The sequence below is a fragment of the Erpetoichthys calabaricus genome, chromosome 9, assembly GCF_900747795.2.
Source record: "Erpetoichthys calabaricus chromosome 9, fErpCal1.3, whole genome shotgun sequence".
NCBI lineage: Eukaryota > Metazoa > Chordata > Cladistia > Polypteriformes > Polypteridae > Erpetoichthys > Erpetoichthys calabaricus.
The window spans coordinates 25,990,365-26,008,954 of record NC_041402.2 but is presented as its reverse complement, the minus strand read 5'-3'; the positions used below and the strand labels follow the sequence as shown (position 1 = coordinate 26,008,954).

The following is an 18,590-nucleotide window of genomic DNA, read 5'->3' as shown; positions in this document are numbered from 1 at the left end:
AATACCATCCCTATCTATGGTGAAGCATGGTGGTGGCAGCATCATGCTATGGGGGTGCTCCTTAGTGGCAGAGACAGGAAGACTGGTCAGACTTGTGGAAAAGATGAATGTAGCCAAATACAGAGAAGTCCTTGTAGAAAACCTGAGGACTTATAAGGGCCTTTCAGAATCCCAGCAATGAAGAAGCCATGCAGAGACTTACCAAGAATTTGGTATTATAGGGGGAAGACATCAGTGGCTTGAAAGGAGTTTGTAGGCTCAGTGGCCTTCTGAAGATCCTCATAAGTTATACTTCTCAAGCTGTGAGACAGTTTTAGACAGGCAGTCTATAAAAGGAAAGTATGGAAACCCACATGACAATACTACTACTGCTACTACTATCACCACTCTTTCCATCCAGCTAACAAGTTTTCATCTTGCTAGTTTGGTTATGTCATTCATCTTTTTTTTATTTTTTATTAATGATTTTGTGCGTCTCACTCTAACTTGAATGTGCCATGTCTGTAAAGCTGTTTAAAAACAGCCACGATGTCAATCTTCAGTCACTTACAGTAATTGTAAAACCGCTTCCAGCATTAGTGTTGAACTGCTTCCAACAGACACTCGAAGAAGACTCCTACTGTTCTGCCAGTTTGTCTCTAAGGGCAGTCAGCATATTTCTCTTGTCATTGTGGGGTTAATATATTAAAGAAATATTCTCCACTTTTCATCTTTAAGTGTGATTTTATAGTATTTATGATTGCTGCCTGTAGACATCATGGGACGCGTTCCAAATCTTGTCATTGACTACTTTCACTGTTTCTAACTAAATGATGTGGGGTCTTCCCCTGTGGACCCTTCTAATGGATGGTTACTTGTATTGGTTACTCTTAATGTAAAATATGTTTTTTTTCCTAAATAGGATTTTAATTAAGCCCATTGTGTAGAGATGGCACAGCTCATATGCCATTAAGTGGCATATTCAGACCTGCCCTTTTTTGATATTCTGTGTTTATTTCTTGATTTGGATCATATTTTCTATGTGCAGGTCTTCTGTTTTTAATATAAGGACTGTAGCAATATATTTGCAGCCATACCCAAAATAGACATAGATTTTTAATTAAAAGCCCATAGTTGCTTGTCTAACCAGGCAAGTACATCAAAGCACAAGTCGACTTTCATTCAAAACCTTGCCTAGCCAATCTCTGTGGCTATGTTTGCACAAGCATTTCAATTGACATCAAACTACATGACAAAGATTTTCAGTTATTAACTTCAGTTGCTTCATCGTAGCAAACACGTTCATTACTACCAGTGTAGTATGACATCTCCAGTGACTCAGTCATTGTGCTGTGTGATTAGCCATGACAAAATTAATCAGATTTAAATTGTAGGGAAAGCTCTTGTGTGTGCAAGAGTTGGGAAACAATGAGAGCTCAAATGCCATGTGTTCAGTTCCCAAAAAACATGGAAGTGTCCTATCAAATTTACAAGAAGGCTTGTGGAACTCTGGAGCTGGTGCAAATGTCGATTTTATGTCTCACTAGCAAAGTACCCGCGCTTTGCAGCGGCGAAGTACTGCTTTAAAATTTTTATTAAGAATAAAAGTAAACCTTTTTAAACTGAGGGAAAATATACCAATAATTATTTGTTAAGGATCTCTTTGTATACCACGTTGTCAGTTCGGCCCTCTGGTTGTAATATGACCAAGCTGTGCGCTGAGCTTACTCTTGAGCATGCAACATATAGTTGGCCATGTGAAAAGCAATCTTGCCTCAAATCAATTCCAACCTTTTGTAGGGTCTGTCCCTGAGACTTATTAATTGTCATTGCGAAGCAGAGCCTTACTGGAAATTGGACGTGTTTGAATTGAAATGGGAACATCCATGGATCCAATGTGTACTGTTTTGTCAGATTCATAATGTATGTTTGGGTCGTACACAAATCCACAATCTGCTTTTTTGAGCCAAACCTGTTGTTTTTGTATGAGCCGCTTTTCATTATTGGGATCGTACCTAGAAACAGAAGCTCTATTAACTTGTGGATTTGCCTGCAAATATTTAGCGGCAGCGTCTCTATTAACTTGTGGATTTGCCTGCGAGTATTTAGCGACAGCATCTCTATGAACTTGTGGATTTTTCTGCGAGTATTTGGCGGCAGCGTCACAAAGTTGTTTCCATCTAGCTGCATCAGCAAATGTACCATGACGTCTGACACGCCTCCTTTTTATTGCTTTCTCACAGCTTGGATTGCTGCTGTCATAATCGGTTTGAATTTCATGGTTTGTTTCAATTACGTTAGTGTTTGCAGGACTTGTTGTGTTGAAGTGACATTCGGCATCTGCCAAGCGTTGTAAGCATACAACCGGTTTCATCGATAACTTCGCATCCAGCTTTTGAGAGTTGAAACATTCATAAACATCAAAGTGTCCAGTACTCAAATCGTCACCTGTGAATCTAAGATGTTTAAGAGGCATTGGAGGTTGTCCAAAGGTGTAAAATATTTGGCCATTTCGGTACACTTGAAAGCGACAACCGAACAATTCAGCGGCAGCCATTAACTCACATGCAGAACCATAGGTGAAGGGCTTAAGCATTTCACTCTTATAGTGCTCCTGTGTAGTATAATTATCTCCTGTACCGTCATCAGTCCACACCTTGAACCTGTCCCAGTCATTCAATACATAAGACCACAATGTTCCTCCGGATATCAAGAGTGAGCCTGATATGGCCGTGCAACTGAAACGCCTTCCCCCATTTCCCACAAGCACAACACAGTCATGGCACAAGTCAATCTCTTCTTCTTTTTTTTTCTCTTTCACGTTTTCCTTCTCTATTCCTCTGGACAAGGTTCATCTATTCCCACCTGATATTGGCTCCTGGGGTAGTGACTGCTGGCTCCTTTTATAAGGCACCTAGAAGTGCTCCAGTGTTTCTTGTACTTTTGGCAGCACCTCTGGGTGTGGCGGAACAGCTGCCCATAATGGCTCAGCAGCAGCTGCAGCACCCCCTAGCTGCACCCATGGAACCCAACAGGGCTGTATCACACTCCAACTCCCATAGAGCCGTGTGGCAGTCCGAGGCACTGCTGCTACCCAGGGGGGCTGCCACCCAGCGCTCCAGGGGAGGTAATGCTCTGAATATGCTCCCTCCCCCATCCTTCCAGCGTGGATATATCTCTGACTTCCTCCTTTCTTCTAAAGCAGGGGTCCCCAACTCTGGTCCTGGAGGGCCACAGTGGCTGCAGGTTTTGGTTCTAACCCTTTACATAATTAGTGACCTGTTTTTGCTGCTCATTAACATCTTTTGAATTAATTTTAATTGACTTGTTTTTTAAGATTTGTTCCCCTGAATTGCTTCATTTCTTTCCTTAAATGGCACCCAAACAGAAATGAAGTGTGAAGTGAGTGAGTCAACATTGAGACCAACTAAGTCAGCATCTCAAACTCCAACCAATTTCACTCCAACTGGTTGCTTAATTAGGTTTCATGTCTTGTTGTTTTTTAAACCCGTCTCATAGTGCACAAATTTCCGAAATTGTTGATTTTCTCTTTTCTAAGAGCACTGATAAAATGTTTTGAGGACCTGAGCAGATCAACATTCCTGAGACCTTTGCCTTTCTTTATATTCAGGTATTGTATGATTGATAATGTTGGTCATGTTTTGCCTCATTTTGTATCTCATTATTGTTTGGCTGCTAATTAAGGAAAAAGAAACAGTTAAGGGGTCTGAGTCTTCAAGAGCAAGTTACAAATAAAATTAATTCAAAAGAAGTTAATTAGGAGCAAAAACAGGTCACTAATTAAGAAAAGGGTTAGAGTGAAAACCTGCAGCCACTGCAGCCCTCCAGGACTGGCGTTGAGGACCCTTATTCTAAAGTCATTTTGAGGTTCACTCTGTGATTCTTCTGTTATACTGTAAATAAGAAAGGAAAATGGTGAGCTATCTGTCATTCTTTAAGATTCTTCGGGGATCAAACCATACTGAAAAAAAAAACACTTTTTTGCTACAAAATAAATCAAAGGACTAACAGTGTGATTGCACTCTGCCAGAGATGTTTCCAGTATTCACAACACTCATCTTCCCAGGCCAATGGTAATCTAACTGAAAAAAACTGTGAATGCCATCCATCATTCCAGCCATTATCAAACCTGTTTAATCCAGTTTAGGGTCTTGAGCCGGAGACTATACTGGCAGCATTGGGCATAAGAAAGAAATCAACCACGGATAAGTTGCCAGCTAGCAAAGGACATATATACAGTATTGACACTTTTAAATCTAAAGATTTGCACATTTTCTTTTCTTTTAATGTACTCCCTGTGACAGCAGCCAATAGCCTGTCTTGTCTTTACTGAAAGCTCTATTTATTGTTATTTTGATTGGTATTAGCAGTGTATGTTCTTTCATGTTTATGATGGACAGTGTTTCTCTATGCATTTTCTGTCCTTTAATAAGCTACAAACTCATAAATAGCACTTAAGGTATATCTGAGCATGAAACTTGTGTGGTTTCTATCTATCTATCTATCTATCTATCTATCTATCTATCTATCTATCTATCTATCTATCTATCTATCTATCTATCTATCTATCTAAAGTTATTAAAAAGAAAAAGGGAAAAAATGAAAGCAAGGTACATTTGTAAAATTATCAGTTACTAAATTTACTAAATTAAAGGATGGCATAAAGATTACCTATAAAAATAAAAGTCATAATTGGGCAGCGGGAACTCTTTATGCCTTTCTATTCTGAGACACCAGCCATACGATTTTCAAATTTGGATTCTAAAAAAATATTGTATTATGACTGATAATTAAAAAAAAAAAACTTACAATACATGACTGTCATTCTGAACAAGGAGAGGAAGACAAAGGCTGTTCTAAATAAGAGACAATTTCAGGGAGCAGGTGACTGTGGGACTTGAAGCCTGCTCTTATTCTCTGGAAGTGATGAATCATTCCTGTGTGGGAATGCATTGAAGTCAAATTCAACCTCTTCTGTTTCCAGCGATCAGACGTACCTTAGGGGTATAATTATTGCATAACCACTTTTTCTGTGTCTGCACTGGACAACACCCTACTGAGAAAGAAGCTCAGCAAATATGCAATAGGCAATTAGTTCAGATTAAAGAAGAAATAATTAAAAATGTTTAAAACTATTTAGTTCTTGAGGGTGTGTATTTAAACCCTTCAAAACTAATTTTAAAGATAAAATTATAATGAAAGAAGATTTTAATTATCACTTTATGTACAGCTATCTTGCCATGTGGTGTAGATTCAAATAATGAAAAATATTATATGTGTACAAGTATAATTACTGTAATTTATCATAACATTCTCAAACTGCTTAATCCAATTCAGTCCAAGAAATCAGAACACATCTTAGCAGCTCTTAATGCAAGGAGTGAATGGCAGGACCCACTTTGACAGTCACCCACGGGGGGCAACTTTGGATTTATCAATTAAGGGAATGTTTCACCCAGAAATTATATATTTTTTAACTGTTATTTACCCGATGTGTTTTGTATTGTAACAGAAAACATTTAATAGAATGTGTTTATGGAGAACATAGTTAACAAATTTCCAAAAGCAATAGACTTGAATGGGAATTTGGCTTCCACAACAGTAGAAAATATCAAAACATCTATAAAACCACCGCAAATTATTTTTGTCCCAAAAGGGGTGTGAGGCTTGCTAAAATGGAGAAACTTTCAAAACTAAAAAATATACCATATATACTCGCGTTGCAGTTCTCCCATGTATAAGTTGTGGCTTGATTTTACCATATAATTTCCGGTATTTTATAATGTCAGTGGTAAAAGTTGAATGCAGAAACCTCACGCTATTGGTCCAAGAGATTATGATATGCTAACACCCACCTGAGAGAGTAACCACGGAGCACACTACCTTTTTTTTCCCTATGTATTGTGCCTAAGTGACCATACGGTGATACCCGAACTATTCCAAAGCGACGTTTGCACTGATTTGTGTTTTTTGTATCTCACACCCTCATACACCTTTATTGTAAGAGCATCCCTCATCTGCAATAAAGCGTTTGATCAGAAGAAAATATGAACTTGGTTTTAAATTAAAAGTCGTTGAAGTGGCGAAAGAAATTGGTAAATGTGCTGCTGCAACAAAATTCGATGTGTCCGAGAAACTGGTGCGAGATTGGAGGAAGCAAGAAGATGTAAGAAAAAAAAATTAAGTGTCATATTTTTGAATGGGTTTATTAGTCAGGATCTGATTTTATGATAAATTTTTCGGGTTTCAAGACCCAACTTATACATGAGTATATACACTATTTTAAAATGTCTTTCAGTATATATTAAAATGCCTTTCAAGGAAGAGGAACCAAGAAACCTCTGGTTGGATAAGACATTTTCAAACAAGAACCTTTGCAAATGGATAGTTTATTGACAAAAACCTACCAAAGTAGCACAAAAACAGAAAACGGAAACAAAAAGACAAAGAAGGTGTTGGCCTAAATATGCAATCCTAGGTGAACATGTCCCAATACAAAATCTGAAAATTCACAAAATATCAAAGGAAAGCAATACCCACTGTAGAACTCTAACAACAGGCAATGACATACAGAAAGGCCGACTGCCCAGCCTCACATACCAAGGCTGAGGATGGCTGAGGGCGGCCCTTCAATAATGATGTCATGGTGGCCCCGCCATTTAGGAGGTTCCACCCACAAAACACAAGAAATTAAGACCATTAAAGACAGAAGACTGACGCAGAACATAGATCTTTGTATATTGTGGAGACTGGCTCAGACACAGACAGGCAGACACACTCATGTCACCCAACACACGTTTATTTACAATACTATTTACAAAGTCCAAGTGCCACAAACCCCAATCTTCCCCAAAGTCCAGGCCAACCACTCTGCCTCTTCGGACCACCTCCTTCTCTCTTTCTTGCACCTTGTCCTGCTTCCACCCGACTCCAGCCTCAAATGAAGGGAGGCAGCCCCTTTTATCTGTACCCGGATGTGTTCCAGGTGTACACCGGCAATCCCGCGGACACGCCCCAGTGTGGCGGAAATGCCGGCTGTCCTCCCGGAAGCACTCCGGGTGTTCCCTCTCTTCTTCCCCCCAGCACTTCCTAGTGTGGTGGAAGTACTGGGGTCCAGGGTCCTTCTGGCAGGGCGACGCCCCCTGGCGGTGACCACGGGCCCCTACAGGGTTGGGCTTCCAAGCCCTGTACCCATGGCCCCCAATACAACCAGGGCGGATTCCCCCTTGCGGTCTGGAGGAGGAATGAGCCCTCCTCCTGTCTACCTGGGCGTCCCGGCTGGGCATGAGCCCCGTCTGGGTGCCACAATATAATACGCTACCATGGCTGTTCGTTTGTCTGTCCAGGATTTTAAATCACCTGTAGCTCACAAACCGTTTGACCAATTGACCTGAAATTTGGTACATATACACTACGTGACGTCTACTATCCACTTTCGAGATGATGATTGACCTCCAAGGTTATTCCTCTTTTTATTTCAATTTTATTTTATTGTAGAATCAACTCTCTGCAGCAGCCAGCAGGGCAGCCATGCGGCGCCCCCTCTTCATATCTTAAATCATTCTTGAGGCAGTACTTTAGTGCCACTTAAGTGAAAAATTAAAGAAAACGTACTAAGTAATTGCAACACAAACACTGAGTTAATCAGTCTTAATGCAAAAAGGTGCCCACGAAAGAAGAGAAGAAGCTGGCCGCTAGGGTGGAGAAAAGAGGAGCTCCTCAGGAAGGAGCAAACGCATCAACCTCTGAGCAAACGAATGCTAAACCTACAGAGAAAGAGGATGAAAACTAGGAATGCTCAGATCAAGTGTATTCATTGCACGTTATTGTGCAGCGTGCCGTTACTGGTATTAAATAATTAGTAAGCATCACAATATTTACAGCAAATATATAAAAAAAACATGAAAAATATTTCAAAAACAATGAAAACAAAAGGGAATACAAACACAAGCTAGGGAAATAACCCTGGCTTGAACACAATAAAAAACATACAGACAGGCCCTTGTATGCGACTATACACACACACACATATATGTGTGTGTGTAAAGTAAATCAGTTAATACACCATGATTTATATAACTTAATTTAATGTCATATTTAGTGCAAAGAGCAGCATTATTTAAGTGTATGTGGATACTGGATTAACTCTGACTCAAAAAGATTTTGTTTCAGGCAAATATCATTTAGATAACCTTTCTCTTTTCACTTGATACTGCTGAAATAATTTCCCTTTTTAATATCAAAGGTCTGTCTGGCTCCTTAATGAACTAAACATTTGGACTGGCACAGTGCAAAGTTGCAGTAATAAGCACCAAAACAAATTACAATTAATCACTCAGTATTCAAATGTTGTGAGACACAGCGGGCCTTCAAATCTTGTATGCAAACTGAACATAGTTAGTTTCAGAAGAGACTCATATAAACTGAATATGACAAGAGAAAACGGAAATTCTCATTATGTTATTTTAATTGCAGCAATAATATTCTGTATAGTAGCGAATATATTTTATTTTTAGATTTTATAAAGCGTTCATCTTATCACAATCTGTGAACAAATTTGTTGGTACCCTTACAGCTCATTGAAAAAGTGTGATATGCCTTGTGAAAAGTGATTAAATGAAAAGCAATTTTCCTATGAGTACCCGCATGCCTTTGATATGTCATTGAATAAAGCAAAGCAAGTGTGAAAAGTACTGCTTATTCTACAAAGATATTCTAAAATGGCATGGGCATATTTATTGGTACCTGTAGAAAAGATCATAAATAATTGGATTTGAGAGATTTTTCCAAACTAATTGTTTTCTGTAATTAATATCACAAAATCCTCCCATCATGTAATAAGTCATTTAGCCTATTTAAATGGAGAAAAGTAGTCACTCAGCTGTTTGATATCATCATGTGTTCCACATGGAGCATGGACAAGTGAAAACAGTTGTCTGAGGAGATCAGAAAGAAAATTATATATAAGCACGTTAAAGGCAAAGGCTAGCAGTTTGATGTTCCTGTGGCAACAACTGCAAATATTATTAAACATTTTAAGATCCATGGGTCCAAAGGTCACATACAAGTCCATAAAAAAGACATTACCTTTAATACATAAATATACTGACACATTTCCATTTTCCTCCTGTGGGCGCATTTTGTGTTTAAATGGATTTGCAAGCTTTCTGCTACTGTTTAGCCCACTGCTAAGATCAGCATTGCATATTTGGGAAGGGCTATCTGATCCAACATTGGCTGCTAAAACTCTATGATATTATGCTGGCCTCGCAACGCATCATGGGGTGCTTGGAAAAAAAAATAAGTTCCTGTATGCTAGCCACAGAGCAAATTTCCACGACAATATTCAGCAGCCAAGGTCACCGGAAAATACAGCATGTTGATTGCAAAAGCTCATTGTCAAATTTCGCCAGTCAACATTATTGGTGACTTTCTGTTGTCTCAGTTTGAGTGAGTGCTGTTATTTGTGTGTATGAATGCCCTCTGCTGGACAGATGCTGTATTTTACGGTAGTTGAAGTGTTGCCCCAAGTATTGCCCAAATAAGTTTCACCCTTAACATAGAGGTAAATTGGAAAAATACATTTTTTGTAAATCAATAAACATTTTATTAATACCTTTTTACTGTATTAAATCTTATGGAATTTCAGCAGTGAAACTGGGTGGTTGCAAATCCTGAGTCAAAGCTTCAAAAGTCTTGATATAATTCTCTGTTTCTTATGAATTGGACCAGCTTGCTAATTTTTATCTATCGTCCAAATTGTTTTTTTGGAGGCTTTAAACATCAGAGAGTGTTGGTGTAAAGGTGTTTTGCTTTTTATTGTCTAACTGCAAGTAAACAGAATTTTGTTTTAGCTATTTTACCATTTTTGTTTTTTTCTTTTGTAAACCTTGACATGTAATGTAATTTGTCTTTTATAACTGACCATGCACCTCCCAGGCATTTATTTTCTCCAGGGACAAATCTTAACGGAGTTTTTGTTTTCCTTTCCTCCTGTGTCCACTGGCCATAGTTCAACAATTTTAGTGGGCAGTTAGTGCTGGGATCCATTTATTTTAATTAGTTTCAAACTAATTTGTTTTCCTGTCTGTTTAAACAAATTTGCCCTTTTATGTAAATTCATTATGTAATTAGTGATTTGTAAAATATTTGTATCTACATGTGGATTTGTCACAGTGCTTTGTGCCTGCACTAACAGAAGAGCGCTATACAAAAATAAACCAAATTGAATAGAATAATGGCTGCATTGTCAAGCTGTGCTACGCTGTTTCTTAGATCATTACTCCCAGAAGGCATGATGTGCCATGTCACTAATGCTACACTTTAAAACCCCACACTGCATTTGGTTCACACAACTGAACACTAGTTGATGCTGGAAATGCTGGCCTGCCTGATTTATACCACCCACAGCTATCACATGACATTTGACATATTGAAATGTACAATATATGTGAAGGTGAGGGGTGTACCTAATAAACTGGCAACTCATTGTATACAGCAGCGTTCATGCTCTCCTCCGTACATTTCCTGGTTGCCATGTATACTGCTAGTTCCACAAGCTGTCTCTTACCTTGCTATAGCCAGTATATAAATAACGAGTTCCAGAGCATCACCAGTGGTCCCTTGTCTTCTCAGACTTTTACTAGATGGGGCTCTCTAGTCAAGTGGCATCACTAAAGGGGGTGACACCAAAATGACTGTCTATACATTTTTTGTGAAATCACTAAGGTGAAAAGCTCAATAAAATGATTGCGTAGCTGCTCCATTAATTAACACTCCATTAATAGTGGGAAATACCGCACTGCAAGCATGGCCAAATGTCCACATGCTGCATTGTTTAAGGTATGATCAACTTTCTGGTAGGGAGTTCTATTCATTAAGTCACCCAGGTGCCTGTTGGGGTCTTAATCCGTGCTTATGATTACTGAGCTGGATGACAAAAAACCTAGCAATGCTACTACATCTGTCACCATTATAGATAGATAGATAGATAGATAGATAGATAGATAGATAGATAGATAGATAGATAGATAGATAGATAGATAGATAGATAGATAGATAGATAGATAGATAAAAATGATTGATGTATAGATAGTATGTTGCATTGACAGTATTTGAGTATTAATATGAGTTTTTCTTTTATTTTTCAGATCCATATTGCAGTGGCTTAATCGAGTCCAATCTCTTTTATACTGCAATGAAAATGGGTTTTGGGGAACTTTTCTTGAAAGCCAGAGGACCTGTGTCTGCCACACTGGTGCCAGTCTGTGCCAAAGACCCATCCCTTGTAACATTGGTGGTAACAACAGTTGTGCTATGTGCAGCCTGGCTAACATCTCCCTCTGTGGTTCTTGCAACAAGGGCTACAAGTTGTACCGGGGGCGCTGTGAACCACAGAATGTTGACTCTGAGCGCAGTGAGCAGTTCATCAGCTTTGAGACAGATTTGGATTTCCAAGACCTAGAGCTCAAGTACCTCTTGGAGAAAATGGATTCCCGGCTTTATGTTCATACAACTTTCATCAGTAATGAAATTCGGCTGGATACTTTCTTTGACCCACGGTGGAGGAAAAGAATGTCACTTACTCTCAAAAGCAACAAAAACCGGATGGACTACCTTCATATGATAATCGGACTATCCATGAAGATCTGCCAGATGAAGAATAGTAGCATTGATCCTATGTTTTTTGTTTACATTAATCCTTTTAGTGGTAGCCACTCTGAAGGATGGAATATGCCCTTTGGAGAGCATGGTTACCCACGTTGGAAGAAGGAGAGAATACAGAATACTCAGTGTTATAACTGGACATTACTGCTTGGAAACAGGTGGAAGACCTTTTTCGAGACTGTCCACATTTATTTAAGGAGCCGAGCCAAGTTACCTTCAATGTTACGCAATGACACAGGCCAAGGCCCTGTAGACCTTTCAGACCCAGCCAAACGTCAAATATATATTAAGATCTCAGATGTGCAAGTTTATGGATATAGCTTACGCTTCAATGCCGACCTGCTACGCAGTGCCGTGCAGCAGGTCAATCAGTCGTACACTCAGGGGACGCAGTTCTACTCTTCCTCCTCAGTGATGCTCCTTTTGTTGGATATAAGGGACCGAATCAATCGACTTGCTCCTCCGGTGGCCCCTGGAAAGCCCCAGCTTGACCTCTTTTCTTGTATGCTGAAGCATCGTCTCAAACTGAATAACAGTGAAATCATTCGGGTCAATCACGCTTTAGATATGTACAACACAGAAATTTTAAAACAGTCTGACCATCTGACGACTAAACTCTGTTGAACTTTTTTTTTCCACTTTTTTCATGTAAAATTGAATTTGTAAATGTAATTAATATGACACAATTTACAACTCTAAGTTGGATACGCTTAACGGACTGTACCATAATTGGCGGAGCATGTTTGTTACTTCTTTTAACAGACTAAACGATAAAAAGAATGAAAAAGCTGGTTGCTAAGAGGCCTTGAATTTACCTGGAAAAAAAAAAGAATAAACTCATCAATTACTGCCATTCGATCTGTTTGAAATCTCCTAACCAAAATCAGCACCAGATCAGAGCAGTGAAAGATATTTTTTCTACTTATTTCAGCAATGTGTTTTGCAAAAACAATGATGAAGCATAGATTTATGATTAATTAAATATATTTAAGACATGTTGCTGACCAGATTTTATCCTTATTTTATCTACATTTAGATTGGTAGTATTAGTGGGATGTCATAGCACACAATTACTCAGAAATGGAGACCAATTTTTGCGTCTTTGTTGCGCGTACAGATCTCTACTAACCAACAATTTTCTCTTTCTGTGTAAGGAGAATCACTAATACTATAATTCTATGTAGCCTTTTAAATAAAGGCAGTCGTGATGACTGCAAGAGATTGATTTTTATTCTTTTAGGTTTTTTTGGAGATTTTTGTCGTTTCACTAAATTTTGGGTTTGCTTTGCTTTATTTCCACTGTATGTAACCTGGACACCAAAATATGTGTATGTGTGTGTATTTGTGTGCATACCTAAACATTTATGGTATCAAAAAGAAAAAAAAATCTCTCCCAATTCCTGAACTTTACCTTTGTTATTTTGAGAACAGTACATCAGCTGCACAACGTAGATATGACTGCAAGACTGTATGCTCAGAAATGTAGGGCACCGACTAACTGAATTCAGTCAAATTTGTTTTGCTACCTGTGCCAGGGTAGTAATTAGATGTATAGTAAAATGGCATGCACATCTAGCATGCAGATGTGCCCGGCATTACAGATTTTAAAGCAGGAAAGCATAAATTATTTCTGTGGTCACGCATTTTCCTGTTGAAAATAGGAAAGCCTTAACACTGCCTGCAGTCAGTTTTTCATATTTGGATTTTTTTGGACTGATGCAGTGAAAATTGCATTTTATCCCAATGCAATTGTTCAGAGTAATTGAAATTGGCTTAGATGAACTAAGCACTCTGATTTAACTGTTAGCAAACAGAAAAGCCTTTTTGCTAAGTTTGTCCTGTTGCACAGTGCCGATCTTGTTTTCAAGTCAATGTGATTGTATCCATACGCCATTAACTGTCTTTCTTAATATTAATAGTCAAAAAATAATTTAATTATTAAAGAGATATAAGGTCATTAAATTGTAATTGATTACTACCTTAACTGATTTGCTGCCTCATTCTTTATCTCAAATTGCTTATCTTCCTTGATGCTGTCCAACTCGTACATTGGAGACTCTCTTGTAAAGATCCCATGAGCTATCAGTTAACTTCTTGCAACATAACTTTCATATTTTTCAGTTCTAGCACTGACGATGGTTTCTTGGAAACAGTGGAATAGGGAACAACTACAGCTCATCTGTTAGTCACTTACTGCTATGTAACATGAACTTGTCAAGGGCTCTGTTCTAACTATGTGCTAATAAAATAACTAGTCAATACGAGGGATTATTTGGTCTTGCTAAGCATTAATAAAGGAGATGTATTACGTCCCTCTGATGCCATCGCTGAGCATTCCAAAGTGAAGGTAGTTTTGTAAATAGTCCCTGAGGTATTTACAAATTATTTGAATCCTATCTTACCTTTCTTTTACTCAAGTGTAGCCCTATTTATCATTATTGAAAATGCATTAAATTTAAATAGATTATAAATAGTTTACTTTTAATATGGTTTTGCATGTAGTGGTTTAATTGCACACAGTTACTTATATTAAAATTATTCCGACTTCCATGCTGATATTTATTTCAATATATATGTTATTTGATTTTTTTTTTATTATAACTATTTTTTTCACAAATAGTTCATTATTTCTCAGTCCTCATAGCATTTCGTTGCCAATGTGCTTTTCATTTTATTTTAGTTCACTATTACACTATTTTTTTGCCCCCATCAAAAATTTGAGGTGTCCTTTATAGATCGGAGGCTGTTACAAATCTTGTAACAGAATTTTTCTATCACATAAAATAAAAAAACACACTATTTTAGAGAAAAATAATATATTTTTGACAATTCATTATTAATACTTGAAAAATTATAAAGTACAAAAATACAGTCATATGAAAAAGTTTGGGAACCCCTCTTAATTCTTTCGATTTTTGTTTATCATTTGCTGAGCTTTCAAAGTAGCAACTTCCTTTTAATATATAACATGCCTTATTTCAACAGTGACATTAAATTTATTGGAGTAACAGAAAATATGTAATATTCATCATAACAAAATTAGACAGGTGCATAAATTTGGGCACCCCAACAGAGATATTACATCAATACTTAGTTGAGCCTCCTTTTGCAAATATAACAGCCTCTAGACGCCTCCTATAGCCTTTGATGAGTGTCTGGATTCTGGATGGAGGTATTTTTGACCATTCTTCCATACAAAATCTCTCCAGTTCAGTTAAATTTGATGGCTGCCGAGAATGGACAGCCTGCTTCAGATCATCCCATGGATTTTCGATGATATTCAAGTCAGGGGTCTGTGACGGCCATTCCAGAACAGTGTACTTCTTCCTCTGCATGAATGTCTTTGTAGATTTTGAACTGTGTTTTAGGTCATTGTTTTGTTGGAATATCCAACCCCTGCGGAACTTCAACTTTGTGACTGATACTTGAACATTATCCTGAAGAATTTGTTGATATTGGGTTGAATTCATCCAACCCTCAACTTTAACAAGGGCCCCAGTCCCTGAACCAGCCACACAGCCCCACAGCATGATGGAACACTCCACCAAATTTGACATTATGTAGCAGGTGTTTTTCTTGGAATGCGCTGTTCTTCTTCTGCCATGCAAAGTGCTTTTTGTTATGACTAAATAACTCAATTTTTGTCTCATCAGTCCAAAGCACTTTGTTCCAAAATGAATCTGGCTCGTCTCTGTTGACTCTGTTTGTGGCGTGAGTGCAGAAAGGGCTTCTTTCTCATCACCCTGCCATACAGATGTTCTTTGTGCAAATTATGCTAAATTGCAGAACAATGTACAAATACACCATCTGCAGCAAGATGTTCTTGCAGGTATTTGGAGGTGATCTGTGGGTTATCTGTAACCATTCTCACAATCCTGCGCATATGCCTCTCCTGTATTTTTCTTAGCCTGCCAGACATGGATTTAACAGCAACTGTGCCTGTGGCCTTCCATTTCCTGATTACATACCTTACAGTTGAAACTGACAGTTTAAACCTCTGAGATAGCTTTTTGTAGCCTTCCCCTAAACCAGGAGACTGAACAATCTTTGTTTTCAGATCTTTTGAGAGTTGCTTTGAGGATCCCATGCTGTCACTCTTCAGAGGAGAGTCAAAGGGAAGCACAACTTGCAATTGACCACCTTAAATACCTTTTCTCATGATTGGACACACCTGTCTATGAAGTTCAAGGCTTAACGAGCTAATCCTACCAATTTGGTGTTGCAAGTAATCAGCATTGAGCAGTGACAGGCATTCAAATCAGCAAAATTACAAGGGGACCCACATTTTTGCACAGCCAGTTTTTCACATTTGATTTAATTTCATACAACTAAATACTGCTTCACAAAAAATCTTTGTTCAGAAAACACCCCAGTACTCAGGTGTTCCAAGGAAATGAAAATACCACTGTTATCTTTTTTGTTTAAAGTTGAGTAAATTATTATGCAGGCTGAGAGGGGTTCCCAAACTTTTTCATATGACTGTAACTTGTACATAGAGTTATTAAAAAAATACTCACCTGGTAATTTTTTCCTTTTATAATCCTCAAAAAGTATTTCTCAGTGGGAATGACCAGCAGTGGTCTGCTAACATTTCTTACTTCACTTTCCATTATGATGTCACTCCATTTTAGTGATGTCCCGGTGGGACTTCACCCCATGTTCATCAGTGACTGCTCCCATATTCTTGGAAAAAAATATAAAGGAGAATGTATGAAATGGACTTTTAAAGGCATGTTGCACCCCAGGGCTAGGTAGGAAATTAGAAGCTCCTTAGCTAGTTCCTCATATCTTTCCAACTTTCTTTCCCAAGGAACTTGTGGCACACACTTTATAATAAAGAGAGGCTGTGTACTTTTTTACCGCTTGCTTAAATGTTAATGGTCAAGACAATGGATGGATCAACCTGACCTTGCATATTTCTGTAAATGCCATTTAAACAACCACTTTCTCTCTTCTGGACAATAAAATGGCATCTTTAAATTCCTAGTTATGGAATTTAAAATGAGAAAATACTGATTCGGAGCAGAAATAGTATATCAAATACTTCAGTATGGGTTGTTTCTTCCTCAATTAACATTAAGAATGAGGAAGACTGCTGTTTTTCATGCCAAATTATTTCAAATAATATTCTTCTTCTTCTTTCAGTTTCTCCTTTAGGGGTCGCAACAGTGGATCATTTTTTTTCCACATCTTTCTGTCCTCTACATCTCGCCCTGTTACACCCACAACCTGCATGTCCTTTCTCACCACATCCATAAACCTTCTATTAGGCCTTCCTCTTTTCCCCTTGCCTGGCTGCTCTATCCTTAACATCCTTCTCCCAATATACCCATCACCTCTCCTCTGCACATGTCCAAACCAATGCAATTTCAACTCTCTGACATTGTCTCCAAACCATCCAACCGGAACTGACCCTCTAATGTACTCATTTCTAATCCTATCCATCCTCGTCACACCCAATGTAAATCTTAACATCTTTAACTCTGCCACCTCCAGCTCTGACTCCTATTTTTTAAGTCAGTGCCACCGTCTCCAACCCATATAACATAGCTGGTTTCATTACCGTCTTGTAGGCCTTCCCTTTCATTCTTGATGATACCCATCTGTCACAAATCACTCCTGACAATCTTCTCCACCCATTCCACCCTGCCTGCACTCTCTCTTCATCTCTCTTCCACACTCCCTGCTATTTTGAACTGTTGATCCCAGGTATTAAAATTAAACCACCTTCACCAACTCTACTCCCTGCATCCTCACCATTACACTGAACTCCCTCTCATTTACACAGATGCATTCTGCCTTGTTCTTACTGACCTTCATTCCTCTCCTCCCTAGAGCATATTTCCATCACCGCAGGGTCTCTTTGACCTGCTCTCTACTCTCGCTACAGATCACAATGTCATCAGCAAACTAATCTCATCTGTCAACCTGTCCATCACCATTTCAAATAAGAAAGGGCTCAGAGTCGATCCCTGATGTAATTCCACCTCCACTTTGAATGCATCTGTCACTCCTACCACAGACCTCACCACTGTCATACTTCCCTCGTACATATCCTGTACCACTCTTACATACTTCTCTGCCACTCCTAACTTCCTCATACAATACCCCAACTCCTCTCGAGGCACCCTGTCATATGCTTTCTCCAGGTCCACAAAGACACAATCCAACTCCTTCTGGCCTTCTCTATGCTTCTCCATCAACACGCTCAGAGCAAACATTGGATCTGTGGTGCTCTTTCCTGACATGAAACCATACTGCTACTCACTAATCATCACCTACTATCTTAACCTAGCTTCCACTGCTTTTTCTCATAACTTCATGCTGTGGCTCATCAATTTTATCCCCCTGTAGTTACTACAGCTCTGCACATCCCCTTTATCCTTAAAAATGTACCAGTACACTTCTTTTCCACTCCTCACTCCTCTCACTTTCCAAGACTGCATTAAACAATCAAGTTAAAAACTCCAGTGCCATCTCTGTTAAACACCTCCAAGCTTCCACAGGTATGCCATCTGGACCAACAGCCTTGCCATTCTTCATCCTCTTCATAGCTGTCCTTACTTCCTCCTTGCTAATCTGTTGCACTTCCTGATTCATTGTCTCCACATCAACCAACCCTCTCTTTCCCTCATTCTCTTCATTCATTAGCCTCTAAAAGTACTCTTTCCATCTGCTCAACACACCCTCCACACTTGTGAGTATGTTTCCATCTTTATCCTTTATCATCTTTCCCAGCTCAGTCCCTCTGTCTAGCCAATCTGTACAGGTACTTTTCTCACTCCTCAGTGTCCAAACTCTCATAGAACTCATCATACACCTTCCTTTTAAGTCAAAGTGAACTTTATTGTCATCTCAACCATATACAAGTATACAGATAGACAAAATTGCGAAGGTCATGGTGTTAAGGAGTCTGACAGCTT

The 18,590-nt window shown here is 38.7% G+C and overlaps 1 protein-coding gene across 3 annotated transcripts in view; it reads left to right on the top strand.

Moving 5' to 3' along the window:
* The window catches only part of brinp1 (bone morphogenetic protein/retinoic acid inducible neural-specific 1), a 668,396-nt gene extending 654,745 nt beyond the window's left edge, over window positions 1-13,651 (top strand). For all 3 annotated transcript variants that reach the window (XM_051932394.1, XM_028809186.2, XM_051932395.1), the window contains one exon: window positions 11,151-13,651. In XM_051932394.1, coding sequence (XP_051788354.1) covers window positions 11,151-12,291 — 1,141 coding nt within the window. In that variant the 3' untranslated portion in view covers window positions 12,292-13,651. The remainder of the gene's footprint in view (window positions 1-11,150) is intronic.
* Window positions 13,652-18,590: the final 4,939 nt, after the last annotated feature.